The 15,154-nt window shown below is 46.7% G+C and overlaps 1 protein-coding gene across 2 annotated transcripts in view; it reads right to left on the bottom strand.

Annotated features, from left to right (window-relative positions):
* Nucleotides 1–15,122, bottom strand: part of CNNM2 (cyclin and CBS domain divalent metal cation transport mediator 2) — a 125,854-nt gene extending 110,732 nt beyond the window's left edge. Inside the window, exon 1 of one of the 2 annotated variants that reach the window (XM_014960022.1) lies at nucleotides 13,950–15,122. In XM_014960022.1, the coding sequence (XP_014815508.1) occupies nucleotides 13,950–14,844 (895 nt within the window). In that variant the 5' untranslated portion in view covers nucleotides 14,845–15,122. The remainder of the gene's footprint in view (nucleotides 1–13,949) is intronic. The other variant, XM_014960012.1, reaches the window with a different exon arrangement.
* Between the last annotated feature and the right edge of the window lie 32 nt (nucleotides 15,123–15,154).

Here is a 15,154-nt window from a genome sequence, read left to right as displayed (position 1 = left end):
AAAAAAGAAAAAAAAAAAAAAAAAAAAAAAAAGGAGAGCTACTTGCATATCCCTCAAGACCAGGAATTTAAGCCGTAACAGGCATGTCACTTAAAGACTTGTCTACGAGGTTTTCAGCTGAGCAAAACAGGAAAATATTTAGCTCATAATCAATCCTAAACTGGACATTACTTAAAAAAAAAAAAAAAAAGGCAAAATAAAAAGGATAAATGGCACCTCTGACACTGTAAGGAAAAAACAAGAGATTAAACCCCTCTGTGTCAGTAAGAGGTTAGAAAGCACCCAACAGTTAACTTTACAGCAACAATTTAGTACTCATAAAGCTACAGACCAAAGCATTCACACAGTTCTCTAGTGGATGGCCTCATCTCAGCTGTTGCTACTGTCTCCTAGTCTCTCTCCAATTGTCCTCACCTTCAGCCAACAAACAGTGCCCTGGAGAACTCCATATTGATATGCAGAAAGGAGAGTGAAAACACTAAATGAAGACATTGACAGCCAAGGACCTCAGGGCAAGAGAAACAAAGTCTGAGTCACTGGAGGGACTGTCAGTCTAAAGAAAGATGCCATCATCATGCAAGGAAGCCAATACACAAAGATTAAACCCAACTGCTGTTACATACCTTAAATTACAAGGAGAAAAGCTGAAACATACAGGATCCCACAAAACCACCATTGAGTTGATACAAAGAAAGGGGACAAAAAAAACCAACTTTGCAATAAAAGAAGACAAATTAAGAGAAGTACAAGCAGAAGGCAGTCTATATACAATTTTGGACAGCATTAGGAAATCCAAAAGATCTAAACCCTCCACTTTATCCTTGCTGAACACTCAATTCACTTGAAGCTGTCATGCCCTTGATCTCCTTAGGTCATTTTTCCATTTTGGAGGAAACAAACAGGCACAGGCACTTCATTCCCTCCTGAAAGAACGTTCATGTTGAAGCTTCCTCTAAAAACACTGCTGTTTCAGTGCTTTTCAGAGGAAATAGATGTAGACCCAGACTCAGCATAAATGCCACCCAAGCCCCCAAGCCTCCCAGCTTCTTCATGGTGGCTCTTTGCTCAGCATTCTCCTTTAAGCCTTTCAAGCACTTCTCAAGGCACTCAGCTCTTTCTGCTGATCAGGAGGTAGATGCAAGTAGAAAGCTGGGTACCTGGATGCAACCGCCAATACTTCCAAGTGTGTTTTTAGCTAGAGATTAACTGGACAGCAGGGAAAATGGCAAACTACAGAGCATCATCAATACAAACTTAGGAAATAAGAGACATTTTGTTAATTTCTCTAACTCTATGCTTGGATTAAGACATTCCATCATAGTTAGTAATTCCAGGATGGCTGCATGTCTATCTGAAAAAAAAAAAAGAGCATACTGATCTCTCTGCAAAGCCTAAGAGTTTAAATGCAAAACCGCCAGGGATACAGCTAGACAACTTCCCCCTTTCCGAATATTTTCCTTGGAACTTTCTGCTTGGAGCCTGTGCATTGCATGGGGCTGAGAGGGCTATTACTCTTGGAAGCTATACTCCCAAAATTCTTTCCTTTACTGGAAGATGTGAGGTTGATGATTTGCAAAGAAGAAATGCATTAAAGCCTCTTACCACTGGACCGTGTTCAAACAGCAGGCAAGCAACAAGTTTAAACCCAGTTTTCCAGCCAGAAATCAGAAAGGAAAATGCCCTTAACACTCAAATGTATGTGTCTTCCCTCCACCTCACACCTTTCCCCAGTCTCTCGCTTTCAAAAGGGAAAAAAAAAAGCTTGTTCAAAGATAACAGCAAAACCTGGAAAATTCAAAACAGCTGTTCTGGAAAGCAAAAAAAAAAAAAAGCCAAAAGCCAAGGCATTAAGAGAACAGAGCCATGATGTACATGGGAGCTCTCCTGGTAGAGCTCTCATCCTATGCACGGCAGGTCTGTCCCTGCAGAGAGGTGGAGGAGAGATTGGGATTCCCATCTACAGCGCATCACACCATACAGGGAAACCTTCATCCCCACCCTTAACCTCAGGGGCATTGGAGAAAGCAGAAAAGAAAACAAAAGCTACTGTATTTGCTTGCACATTGGCTGCACACTCTACAACCGCACTCACAGGTTCAACCCTACCATTGGCATGGAGCAACAGATTGCTGTAGTTCTCGGAGAGGTAGGTAATTAAGTTTTTTTCTCTGCCCCAGCTGCCTTCCTCAAGCTGTATCCTCAGGGGATTCCCACGTTGGGAAGCTTCACCCCCCACCGAGACTGCCTACAGGGTGAACCCTGCAACTTCTCCTTTTCCAGGTTCTCCTCGGGAGCCTCCAGACAATACAACACAACCTGGATTAAACCAGTAAACTACTGGCAAAGCAATTCCACAGTAGTGATCGTAATCTACCCCCCAGGCCTTTGTCAACCAAACAGAAAGACCTACAAAACTGTCAGTCCTGATCATGATAGAGAGAGGCAAGCCCCATCATATGGAGAAGGAATAAAGCTCTAAGCGCGTTGTGATTTCTGTAAGGGTCATCAGAAAACAAGACCACACTCGTACAGAAGGAACAGAAACAGTCTTTCCTCTACACGTCAAACAAGAAAGTAATTTCTCCTGCAAGTGAGACTCAAACTTTTAGAAGCTGATGTTGAATCTAAAGTGGACTATACAAGATTCTTCATCAAGAGAGAAATAGACCATGATTTTGATAGGGATTTTGATTTCTCTGGGAGAAATCCCATTCACATAGTGCAAATCTTCAACACTAAGGGAAGGAAAAAAAAAATACCCCCAGCGAGCAGTGTGAAGTTCTTGAATTTAGCTGGGGAGTTATCAGTGTTTTCAAGGCTAACCACTCCAAAAGGCTCCAGGCGAACTAGACTATCAACAAGAAGATAAAAGTTATTCCCCATGAGGGCAGGGAACCAGCATGCAACAAAGATCACATCTAAAGAGCAGCATAAACGCAGTATTACTACAACCATGTAGTCCATCCAGTGAGCTACTCACGCTGCCCCATCCCTTACTCCTCTCCTCTGCTGGAGGAAAAGCAAGACCTAGGCGACAAGTCTTCATATAACTGGTATCTTGAGAGATGCTTCCTCCTCCCCACATACCACATCAAAACACTGAACTAAAAGCTGAAAGTCAAATCGCTTTATCCGTAGGCATACCTCAGTTAAACAGCAGGGAAAAACCCACACCAATTCACACAGCAAAACAAATCACAGAATCTTCTAGGTTGGAAGGGATCTTAAAGATCATCTTGTCCAACCGTCAACCTAACTGACAAAAATAGACACCCGCACAACAAACAAGAAGCATCATCATCACTAAACCATATCTCCCAGCACTTTATCAACCTGTCTTTTGAACACCTCCAGGGATGGTGCCTCAGCCACCTCCCTGGGCAGCCCATTCCAATGGCTGAGAACCCTTTCAGTGAAAAAAATTTTCCTAATATCCAGCCTGAACCTCCCCTGGCGCAACTTGAGGCCATTTCCTCTTGTCCTGTCGCCTGTGACTTGAGAGAAGAGACCGACCCCCATCTCTCTACACCCTCCTTTCAGGTAGTTGTAGAGAGCAATAAGGTCTCCCCTCAGCCTCCTCTTCTCCAGGCTGAATAACCCCAGCTCCCTCAGCCTCTCCTCATAAGACTTGTGCTCCAGACCCCTCACCATCTTTGTTGCCCTTCTCTGGACCTGCTCGAGCACCTCAATGTCTTTTTTCTGGTAGGGAGCCCAAAACTGGACACAGTACTTGAGGTGGGGCCTCACCAGTGTCCAGTACAGGGGGACAATCACCTCTCAGGCCCTACTCACCACGCTGTTCCTGATACAGGCCAGGATGCTGGTGGCCTTCTTGGCCACCTGGGCACACTGCTGGCTCATGTTTGGCCGACAGTTGCGCTAATTAATCCACTTTGAAACAAAAAGTGATGTCCCTTGGAATTCAAGTCAGAGCTACTGAATAACTCCTAAATTCACAATTTAGGCCTACCTTAACCAGTACAAAATTTAACTGAAGCTTTGTAACCCCAGCTGAAGGCCCCTGTCTGCACTTGCTGTGCGCGGGAATCGTAACCGTAAGAGCCGTACTGGCTTCCAAGGGAAAGATGTCCCAGGCTAGATAGGGAGATCTGAGCCTGCAGCTTGCCTCAAACCCACAGCCACACCTGCTCTCCGTGCCAGATTGTAAATTTTTTATCAAGAACAAGTTCACACCGGCAGATTTTCTTCCTTTTATTTTTTTTTTTTTTGCAGGAGTCTATAAATCGCTGACGAGCGATTGACAAGCAATAAAAGCGGGTGACCCATCGTCATCGTCCTTGTCCTGACATAACCGCTGCGTGGAGAGGGGTCCTGAGGGCTGGCTGCACTTTGAACCCCCCCGTGCAAAGGACAATCTTCTGAAAGCAGGAGGTGGAGCACTGGAAGGAAACCAGAAACGGCAAGATCCTTCTTAAAACAGTTTGCTGGCAGCAGAGTATCCAACCGAAGCAGAGTCCGCATTTTGTTGCCCTTATTACTCACGGACACGAGGGGGAAATAAAGCCCCCACAAAGATCAACAGTCACGGATGGCTCCATCATATCACTGCAAGAGATTATACCACCATAAAAAATAAAAAAAATCACTCTAATCACTCTAAAAAGTAGAAAAAAAACCCACAACAAACTTTTATTCACGCTCACTGCGGGACAGAAGCTCAAGCAAGTAGGAGCCCGGCCTCGATGGCACGGCTCGCCCCGCGGAGAGCAACGTTACACCACCCCTCTCGTTTGAAGAGAGGATCCTTTTGGGATTGCCAGCACAAGAATGGTGCAATCCCAACGGAAAGCCTTACAGAAAACAGAACTCTACACATCTTTTGTACTAAATGTATGTGCTCATCTCCTGGCCCCGGCTCCTTTGGCTGGAGCAAAGCTCTTGCTTAGTTAATTAGTAACTGCAGCAGAATGGCCTTAACTTGCAACTCTTGAGGCCTCAATAATCACCAGGTTTCAGCTCCAAGATTGACAGGCATCACGCTTACTCTGCCCTTCAAAGTACAACCCTTTGATGAAAAGGGCAGTTGCTTCATGTGTTAACACTGAAATTATTATACTCAACAATTTACAAGCAAAATGCTTCAATACAGAGACAACAAGTAAGTCCCATCTCTGGAGGTATTTAAAAGATGGGCTGACATAGTGACAGAGGCATGGTTTAGTGGTGGTTTTTATCAGAGTTAGGTTGATGGTTGGACTGGATGATCTGAAAGGTCCCTTCCAACCTGGACAACTCTATGATTCTAATCAAGCTTTTTTATCTCTGAGGTTTCTGTTACATCTAGGGCTTGGGTATTTTAAGACAAGCTGGTTACAAGACAAGTTGCTTTCCTAGTATTCTTTCACTAGTCCTCTCAACCTTTACCTACCACCAGTAGGGAAAAAGCAAGACTAACTCATGTCTTTAAATCACAAAAATAGCCACAAACACCCGTGTAAGAATCCTAATTTCCAACGTCAGCCAACCCAGACAAAGAAACGTCTCTTACACGTACAGGTTGCGCACTAAAATAACACAGATGTCAAAGACAAGACAGCCCAAATGATGTCCCACAGACAACGCAGAAGTGTGGCAAAACCTGAAAGTCATTCTGCTCTTCAGTGAAAACTGGCGGACTACCAAAGTTCTGGAAGGCTCCCAAGCAATTTTAAACACAAAACATGAGAACAATGGCTCAAAGGCCTCCAAGGGCCCCCAGTCACCACTCTCCAGAGTGGAAAGCTACTACAGAGAGAGCCATAAACAGGGAAGAGAGCGCTTTAGAGTAAAGGAGGACAAAAAAGGAAAGAATTAGTGGAGGCAAGTTCGGAAAGAATCAAAGCCTCTTTGTTATTGGATAATCTGAGCTGGCCACTGTGTTAAACCCAGTGCAACTCCAGTGGCAAGCCAAAAGAACATCCAGTTTCTCTCCAAGCATGATGGATCTCTCTGCCATCTATCCTTCTGATGGTGCAACTTCATACCCCAAGTTGGAGTGTCAAATAGGGACCTGGTTCCTCCAAGTTGACTTTGTGGAAAACACAGTCAAGTTGCATATCCTGGAGTTGTAACATTATGTTTGGTTTTGTGGGGTTTTTTTTGGGGGGGTGGGGCTTGCACATTTTGGTTTGGGGTGTTTGTGGTTTTTAAGAAGCTATGGGAAATCTTTAAGACGACTTTTGTTTCTCTGCCTCAACTCCTAACAATATGTTTTGAAGAATGAGAACTTCATCACTTCATGTTGTACAAAAAGCCATTTAGAACACTACAAGGCTTCTCAATTTACCTGTTTCAGGCCATCCCTTTAACTTCCCTACATTTAGCTCTCTGTAAGAAGACCTACACTGAGGTGATTAGGTCATCTCATTCCCTAATAGTTCCATAACCAGCTTTACTTTTCATACCCTTCTCACAGACACTTTGTATACCATCACACTTGGCCCAAGTTTACTCCCAGCACAGCTTCTCCTGGAAGGAACTATTGGGCAATGCTGATTTCTAGGCCAGGTGAAAAATGCAGATTCCACCAGAGGGTTAATGACAGATTTATGAATCTCTTTTTCTATGATTATATATTGTTGAAAAGTGAAACAAAACCCCATCACTAGTTCTGAAATGACTCTGTGACCTTGGCAGGAGCCAGACTGGAGCAACCACCTGATCTGGGACTGTTAGCCGCGTGCTGTTGACTGCAGCTCATTAGCACCAAGTATTTACACTCCTATTTGTAGCTGGCAGGCTGTATTTCAGGACCTTGTCAAATTAACAAGAGTGCCAGGTCATGCTCACCAGGGTATGGTTCAGAGCACTGGAGTACTGCATTGAGGGCTAGTTTTACAAGCTCCGTCACTGGAATTGGGAGGGACTCAATACTAGAAGTACAATTGCTATACCCAGACTGGCAATTGCACCACAGCTCTGTAGAGGCATGTAAGCTAATGAAAAAATGAGCTGTTGTTAAGTATTAATGGAAAAAGCGTGGCAGGATGAGACACAGATTCATTCAACACACTGTTCAGCCACTCCTCTCATTCTAGGTCTACTTGATGGTGCCTCAACAGCAGTAGAGCTGACTTACAACTCTTGATATTAAGCATACGTTGCGAAGTGTTTACAAGAGGTGAAGCAGTGAGACTTCAAATTCTCCAGATTTTAATTCCTGTGCACTATAATGTCTGTCCTCCAAGTGGGCAAGACAAAACATGACACTAGGCAACACCAGGAAGATGAGTAGATCTTGTCTATAAGTTTAATGGCATTGATGGTCCAAGTTAAGTGACCTAGTAACTGCCCAATACTCTAACTCACTATAATGATTCCTTTAATAAAAAAGGGAGGAAACTGGTGCTCGTAACACATATGAAGTGTGAGGTGTTTAACTCCCTCATTTCCCAGCTAGACTGACAGCCTGCCAAAGCAAAACCTACCTTTGTGACTTCTGCATGAAGCCATCCCATCAAAAATGCAACCTTTAGATCCAAATCTTTCTGCACTAGCACTGCAAAGCTACTGACAGGAAGATACCCCACTATGGCTGTTTTTCCATGTGCGAGAGTTGACAAAGGCTTGGTGTTGATTAGACACACTAACAGAAGGAAATAGGCATCTAGGGCTATTTAATAAAGGCAGTACCTTTAGTCCCAGAACTTCTTGAACAGCAGCCTGATGAGATGAGTAAGCTTCTGTGGGAAACAAAATTAATGTCCCCTTTCCTAATGCCTTCTCTAAGCAGCTATAGCCTTTGTCAGACACATACTACTTCAGAGGATTCGCTGTCATTGTTCTTACACCCTTACAGTCAACTGAAATTCACCAAGAAAGTGTTCTGCTCCTCAGAACCTCAAGCTGGCAGAGAAATACTGAAACTCCAGAAAATCTCAGCCCTGGAAGAAAATTGCAATGGTTAAACTTCCTAATCGTTCTCCTGCACTACTGAATTTGCTCAGAAGTTGACATTCTGCCTCTTCTCTCTATTCTACTCCAAAGTTGGCTGTGAAACGCTGCACAGGCTGACCTGAAGTTTACATCTGTGCCTATTACAGATAACCTTTACAGACACAGAGAAAGCAGATAGGAACGTGGTTCACTTGTGGTGGAATTCACTCCCACCAGCTTCAGCGCAGGAAAGCAATAGCTAACTTAGCAAACAGTTGAGGGGAGGAAAAGGCAACTTCTTGTCTTTGTTGAGTGACAAGAGTTGCTGGCAATCAGTTAAAAAGCAATCTGAGAGTCATACCCAATACCAGCGTCAGATTCAAACCTCTGCTGCTTAAGTTGTTTAATTCACAAAATCCCAGAATGCTATGGGGTTGGAAGGGACCTCTGGAGATCATCTAGTCCAACCCCCTGCCAAAGCAGGGCCACCCAGAGCAGGTCCCACAGGAACGTGTCCAGGTGGGGTTTGAATGTCTCCAGAGAAGGAGACTCCACCACCTCCCTGGGCAGCCTCTTCCAGGGCTCTGCCACCCTCACAGAAAAGAAGTTCCTCCTCATGTTTAGGTGGAACTTCTTATGGTCAAGTTTTTGCCTGTTCCCTCTTGTCCTGTCCCTGGGCACCACTGAAAAAAGACTGGCCCCATCCTCCTGACACCCACCCTTGAAGTATTTATAGGCATTGATCAGATCCCCCCTCAGTCTCCTCTTCTCCAGACTCAAAAGACCCAAGTCCCTCAGCCTTTCCTCATCAGAGAGATGCTCCAGGCCCCTCATCTTTGTAGCCCTCTGCTGTCCCCTCTCCAGCAGTTCCCTGTCCTTCTTGAACTTCTTCACTTACTCCTCTCCCTGCCAGACACCTGAACCACATGTTTCCTACTCCCAGCAGCAGAAGGGAGCCTCCAGCTGGCCTCCTCACCAAGGCCAAGGTGAAGGAGCACTGCTGCTCTCCGGCACCATCTCTTCTCCTGGTCCCTAAAAAAACATTCAGGAGGAACATGAGCTCTTCTCCACTTCATTCCCCTGGATGCCTCCCCCTCAGCATACCAGCGGGAGGGCTGCCTGCAGTAACCCCCATCCTCTCCCCTCCGCTGGAAGGGGCACACATCCCCCAGGAGCTCTGCAAGGCCAGCAAAGCTCTTGGCAGCGCCGTACCTGCGGGTGCCGCGCTGTCAGACAGCCAAGAAACAGTTTGTCACGAGGCAACCCCCACCCCCACATGCAATATTTTTTTTTTTTCCTTCAGGGAACAAATCCACAAGGCGTATCATGCTAAGTCTTCTGTGTCTTGGTGGCAAATCCCCTCCCACCCACCACTCCCCTGCTCCCTCCGCACACAAACCTCTCCACGCCGGACCTCCTCAGCACCTTTGCCTTTATGTGAATTTCCCCAAAAGGATCAGGGGAGGTGCCTTTTGTTAGCCCAGCAGCCTTGAAAACGATATTGTTTTCCAAGAAGGAGTTTTACATGCCTTCGATAATCCCAGAAGGGGATTTATGTAGTTTTCTTCCAGTTTCTCATAATGCTGCACTCACAGGAGTAAACAAAAACGGCTCAGGAGACGGACAACCTGTGAGATAAACTCAAAAGTTTAACATTCAGATCTATTAAATAAAGGTTACTCATGGGAAGCCTGGACTGTGGGAAACCCAAAAAACCCAAAAAGGGATCAGGAAAGCAGCTACTTACAAGCCCAGGTTAAAGCTGGACCAAAAAAGTGACGTAATAACAAAAGAAAACCAAACTCTCGGACCAACAACAGTAATGCAGAACTTTGGGTTCCTGGGCTACCAAGTCACTTGCTGTGCTACCTGCTACCAAAAAGAGGATCTATGAACTCAAAAGAGGAGTAGATAGATTTAAGTATTCTTCTCTGTTCCCTCAGAAGTAAGGGGTTTAGGTTTCAGGTTGGTGGGGCTTGGTTTTCTTTGGAGGTGGAAGAGGAACTAGAAAAGAAACGGGCAGTTTTCCTCCAGGTCCTATGTCCACACTAAATATAGCCACCAAAACCACACGCTATTAAAAACAGACAACACAAGACCAATGGAGCCTGAAGGGAAGATCATCAAGTTAAATCTGACACAGTTTTCAGGAAAGAAAAATCTTTTAAGGTCCAGTTGGCAATGATTTTAATAAGGAATTTTCTCAAGGCTGCCATGTGATTCAGAAAACAAGAGCTCAGAACTGCTGCGCACAGTTACTGTGACTTCTTTGTAACAGGTTATTAACTCTGATCTTTAGTATAGCATAATAGGGGAGACAGATATAAATAAGATCAAAACATATGACTCAAAGTCCCCAGATAAGGAGGACTCCGATTGAGAAACCGCCGCCTTCCGAAGCCGTCCAGGCCACCGGGAAAGCAGCCGTACAATGGCTCATAGAAAGTGGGCCAATCTTAAAATATTAGTATTACAACATGAGGCTTTTCAAGCTGAATTCTTGCAGCTCTGGCAGGCAGGGAGCTAGAAATAGAACACTTTGGATTTAGGATCACACATGCAGAGATCTGCCTGTGAAAGACACCAAAAGCAAGTGCCAGAGAGCATCTATCTGAGCAGGGAGCTAGGAAAACTGTCAAAAAGGGGGACAGGGAGGGAGAGCAAGCCCACACACTCGTCAACAAGAAAAAGGAGATCAGGGGAGACATTTCACTAGCTTCCTCCCAAAAATTGCTTTGTTGCTCATTCACTCCCTGCTGCAGCTTAGGAGCCAGGACACAACTCAGTCCTGGAGCAGGTAACGCCTTGCTCCCCCTTCACAGCAATAACCAACATCAGATTTCAAATGAGATATCTCCTTGTGCTGAGCAAAGTCAGGCAGGTCATTTCCTAGGGCAGTATAAAGGGTACCTTATGCTTCCTTGCATTAAATTCAAGTAATTGAATTCAAGTAAGTTAAATGCTCGGTCTGCTCAACTTGTAGGCAAATAGACCTGACAGTACTGGTAGAGGTTTAAGGTCTGTCAGAAGGAATAGAAAATTGCCCCCCTTTCAAAAGTTATTTATTTATTATTTGTAAGTAAACAATGATTTTTAAAAGAGAAGCTTTTTTTGCAGACTGCCTCAGAACTCGTGTTTATTCACACTTCAAAAGATTAGAGCGACAAGGGAGTGGGAATGTGCTGCAGCTCTCTCTTAACTTGAAGTTTCTTGCCCAGCAGCTTAGAAGTGAAACAGATACTTATTTTGCAATTGTGGGCAAAGAACATTAATAATAGGCCCACCACCAAATCCTCCAGCTGTTCAGCCTAAGCACCAGAACAAATACAGAACCACCATCTTCCGCAGGGGCGTAAGGACATATATTCTGCCGTGCTCTGCTTTTAATCTCCTCCTCGTAAGCATCCATTCCATGTTTGGGTGAAGAACATTTTGCTCCTGCCCAAAAAGTGAGCTTCAAAACCCCACCCGCCCAGCTAATTACCAAACTTCTTAAACTAAACCCCAAACCCCAGGCCTTTCTCCTTTAACCGACTGAAGTCTTCAACCGACAGCACTTTCACACCAGCGGTGGTAGCAGGGACCTGGGTGGAAAGAGGTCCACGTGAGTTCTGAAGGAAGCCTCCAGCCACAGAAGGTCAACGTGGTGGGAAGGGAATGATTAAAAACCCTAAGCTTATTTATTTTCAACACTCTACGGGGAGAGTAACACGCCAGTTGATTCTCACCCTTAATTTGTAGATTCTCACGGGAATTTGGCAAGGTTGCTCTGAAGAAGAAAGTTTGGAGAACTCTTGCAAAAGACATCGCGCTATGCCAGATCAAGCGAGCTATCAGTTATTTACAGTCACTTCAAAGGACACAAAGGAAGCCATTTATTTCCACCATATCTGCACTTTTTTCAAGAGAAACCAGTTAGGACAGAGCTGGTCCTAACACCAGAGCTTGCCAACACAGACCAGCTATGCTACAGTAAACATTTAACTATGATCAAACTACCCTGAATTAATTCACAACTACAGAGATTATTCAAGGACACAACAATCTCAGGAGGACACAGATGTTGAGGAGTCACCCTAACCTTGTGCCTCTGGGACATTTCCTAGCGCGGGCAAGGGAAGTCCTCTGGCTCCCGGGGAAAGTAGTCTCTGGTCTGCACCTTCCAAGCCACCCAGGAGAATTTTTAAGAAGCCTGTTTTAAGCACAAGTTTCAGGAATTGTAAGGAGGCATATTTGGCTTAGCCACACTTGCAGGATTAAAATGCACACCTAATTCTCCCAGCTATTAAATAAAAGGACTCCTATGTTAACACACATGAGTGCATTCCACCTCTTTCCAACAGGGGAAATCGAGCAACATAGTATTAATTTCTTCAGACACATTGCTACAAACAAAATGAGAGAAAACCCAAGTCTCCCTACAGGTTAAGAAACCCATCATGCTATCTGGAGCCCAAATAACAGGGTGGGGAAGAAGGGGGAGAAGAACAACCCTATGCCCACACATGCTGCAAAATCCATCTTAACCAGCCAACAGTTAACTGACATAATTGAGTTTCCCAGATCCCACAGCCGAGGGAGGCTCTCCCTCATCTCTCCTTCAACAGCTCCAAACACAAGTAAGATTTCCCCATCACTACACAGAGGCAGAAAGAGAGAAAGAAAACCAGTGCTGCACCGGTCAGTAAAAAGCAGGAGTATGTTCACCTACTCTCCGGGAAGAAGAAATAAAGATAAGGAAACCATGGGATAACCCTCCAAATCCCCAAAATCACATTACGCAGGATGAAAGAGCTCAAACACCACGCTGTCCGAGCTCAGGGAAACAGGACCTGAAATTTAAGTGGTAATCTAAATTTATTCCCTAGAAATACCATTCATAATTTACAAAGTTCTTAAGGTAACTTCTGCAGTCGGTAAAGGTGAACTCAAACTCTGACCCGCGGGGTCCGCGCAGCCGTACGGCCAGATCCTCCCCCAGGGACCGAGCTGCCGGGCGCTCCTTTGATCAGATGTCCCCAAGCCCTTTGATCAGATCCCCCTGGTCCTTTGATCAGGTCCCCCCGGGTACGATCAGCTCCGTCGCATTCCCATTGCCATCAGTTTTCCAGCACGGGAGTCCACACACCCAACGTGTTTGAAACATCACTTAACTATTTCTTTGAAAGCACTTCCCCGCACAGGCCACACAGTATTAATATTATTATTTGACCTGTAGAGAGAAAAATTTTAAAAAAGCAAAACTTTGCTCATAAGCAAAAGCTTCTAACAGGAACTAAGATGCATTTGTCAGTTCAACACCTCCTATAATTAAGATGGGCCTGGAAAGCCTCAGATACAACTCCCTCAGAGGAGGAAAGTCTGTTCTGATGCAACTAAAACACACGCTACACCAGAGAGACAGAAAGTGTCACGTCTTTGCTGAGAGAAGCCTGGGGGGAAAAAAAGAGCTGTAACTCTGAAGCTCAGCACCAAGAGGTGCTTTCAAACAGACCTCAGGACCCCGAAACTATTGATGAGTTACAAGATCAACCAAAATCACTGGAAGGCGAGCAGAGAAGCTGCGGTCGGCCGGCGGAGGCTATGAATGGAGCTAGAACGCCTTGTTTATCTCAGCACGTGTGTGTGTGTTTTTGTGTGTGTACTAAAGCCTGAAAGAGAGGGGTGACCCGACCCCAGCCGCCCACCCGGCTCCTCACCCCTTCAGCCCAGCTGAAAAAGCAGGGGAAGAAGAACACAGCCCGAGCAAGGAACGGGCACGGATTCCCGTCAGCGGCTCTGGCTATAAAGGGACAGACGAGTGGAAAAAAGAAGGCAAGGAAAGAAAACAACCTTGCTTGGCCCCGTGCCCACACACACATCCCAGTGCAGTGGGGAAAAGAGGCCGGGGGGCACATACCGGCCGCGTATCAGCTTTCTGGCCCAGGGAAGAGGCAGATGCCTACAAAACCGGCCGCTCTGTCCCAAACGCACCTTCTCAACCCCCTCCGTAGAGTTCCCTCACCTCGAGAAGGTTGATGCTGACCACCACCCACCACCACCACCCCCCACCACCACCACAGGCACGAGCCCACCTTTCTTGAACTCCTCCAGCATGGCATCAAGCTTGGTGTCGTTGAAGACAAAGTGCAGGGGGTGGTTGTAGAAGCGGGTGATGGTCTTGAGCGGCGTGCAGTCGTCGGGGTCCACAAAAGCCAGGTCCTTCACGAAGAGCAGGTCCACGATGTTGGAGCGGTCACCCTCGAACACGGGGATGCGGGTATAACCGCTCTCCATGATCTCGGACATAGTGTTGAAGTCGAGCACGGCCTCAGCGGCGATCATGAAGCAGTCTCGGAGTGGAGTCATCACGTCCTCCACAGTCTTGGTGCGCAGCTCCAGGGCCCCTTGGATAATGTTGAGCTCCTCCTTGACTAGATCATTATAAGGGTCGGTGACCCGCAGCATCTCCAGCAACTTCTCACGGTTATAGACCGTGCCGATCTCCTGTCCCAGGACACAGTCCAGCAACTTGCTGACAGGGTAGGAGGCCGGGAAGGTCATCATCATGAAAAACTTAGTGAGGAAGATGGTGTTGGCGCCCACGGCCAGGCCGTGCCGAGAGCAAATCGCCTGCGGCACGATCTCGCCGAAGATGACGATACCGATGGTGGAGACCACCACGGCCACCAACCCAGAGCCAGCAATATCGTCCAGCAGGATGGTGAGCGTAGTGTTGACCAGGACATTGCCCAGGAGGAGGGAGCAGAGCAGGTAGTTGCCCTGGCGGCGCACGGGCTCAATGCGCTTGGCGTAGTTCTTCTCCTTGTCCGTGCCACAGTTCTGCACGATGCGCAGCTCCATGGGGTCCAGGGCCATGAGGCCCAGGTTGAGGCCGCTGAACATGCCCGAGAGGCAGAGGAGGAGCGAGATGAAGATGACCTGCAGCCAGAAGGGCAGCAAGAACTTCTTCTCCTCCCCCACGATCATCTTGGTGTCCTCACCGTCGTGGTAGATCCAGGTGGTCTCCCCCCAGGGCGGGGGTCCGGCGGGTCCCTCGGCACCCACCAACCCTCCGGTAGCCCCGGGCCCCAGGGCGGCAGCGGCGGGGGCCGAGACGGAGGTGCACAGGTAGTAGGACTTGCTCTTCTCCGTCTTGCGGAGGGGCTTGATCTCGATCTCGATGATGCCGGAGGTGCGGCGGTTGAGGACGATGTGCGGCAGGATGATGATGTCCGAGGTGCGGATGCCGCAGCGCTGCGGGGCGCCCCCGACGCCGCCGCCCCCCCCTCCTCCTCCG

The sequence above is a fragment of the Calidris pugnax genome, unplaced genomic scaffold (genome assembly GCF_001431845.1).
Source record: "Calidris pugnax isolate Ruff unplaced genomic scaffold, ASM143184v1 scaffold4, whole genome shotgun sequence".
Lineage (NCBI taxonomy): Eukaryota > Metazoa > Chordata > Aves > Charadriiformes > Scolopacidae > Calidris > Calidris pugnax.
Note: the sequence above shows the minus strand (reverse complement) of the source record. Positions and strands in the feature narration are given on the sequence as shown.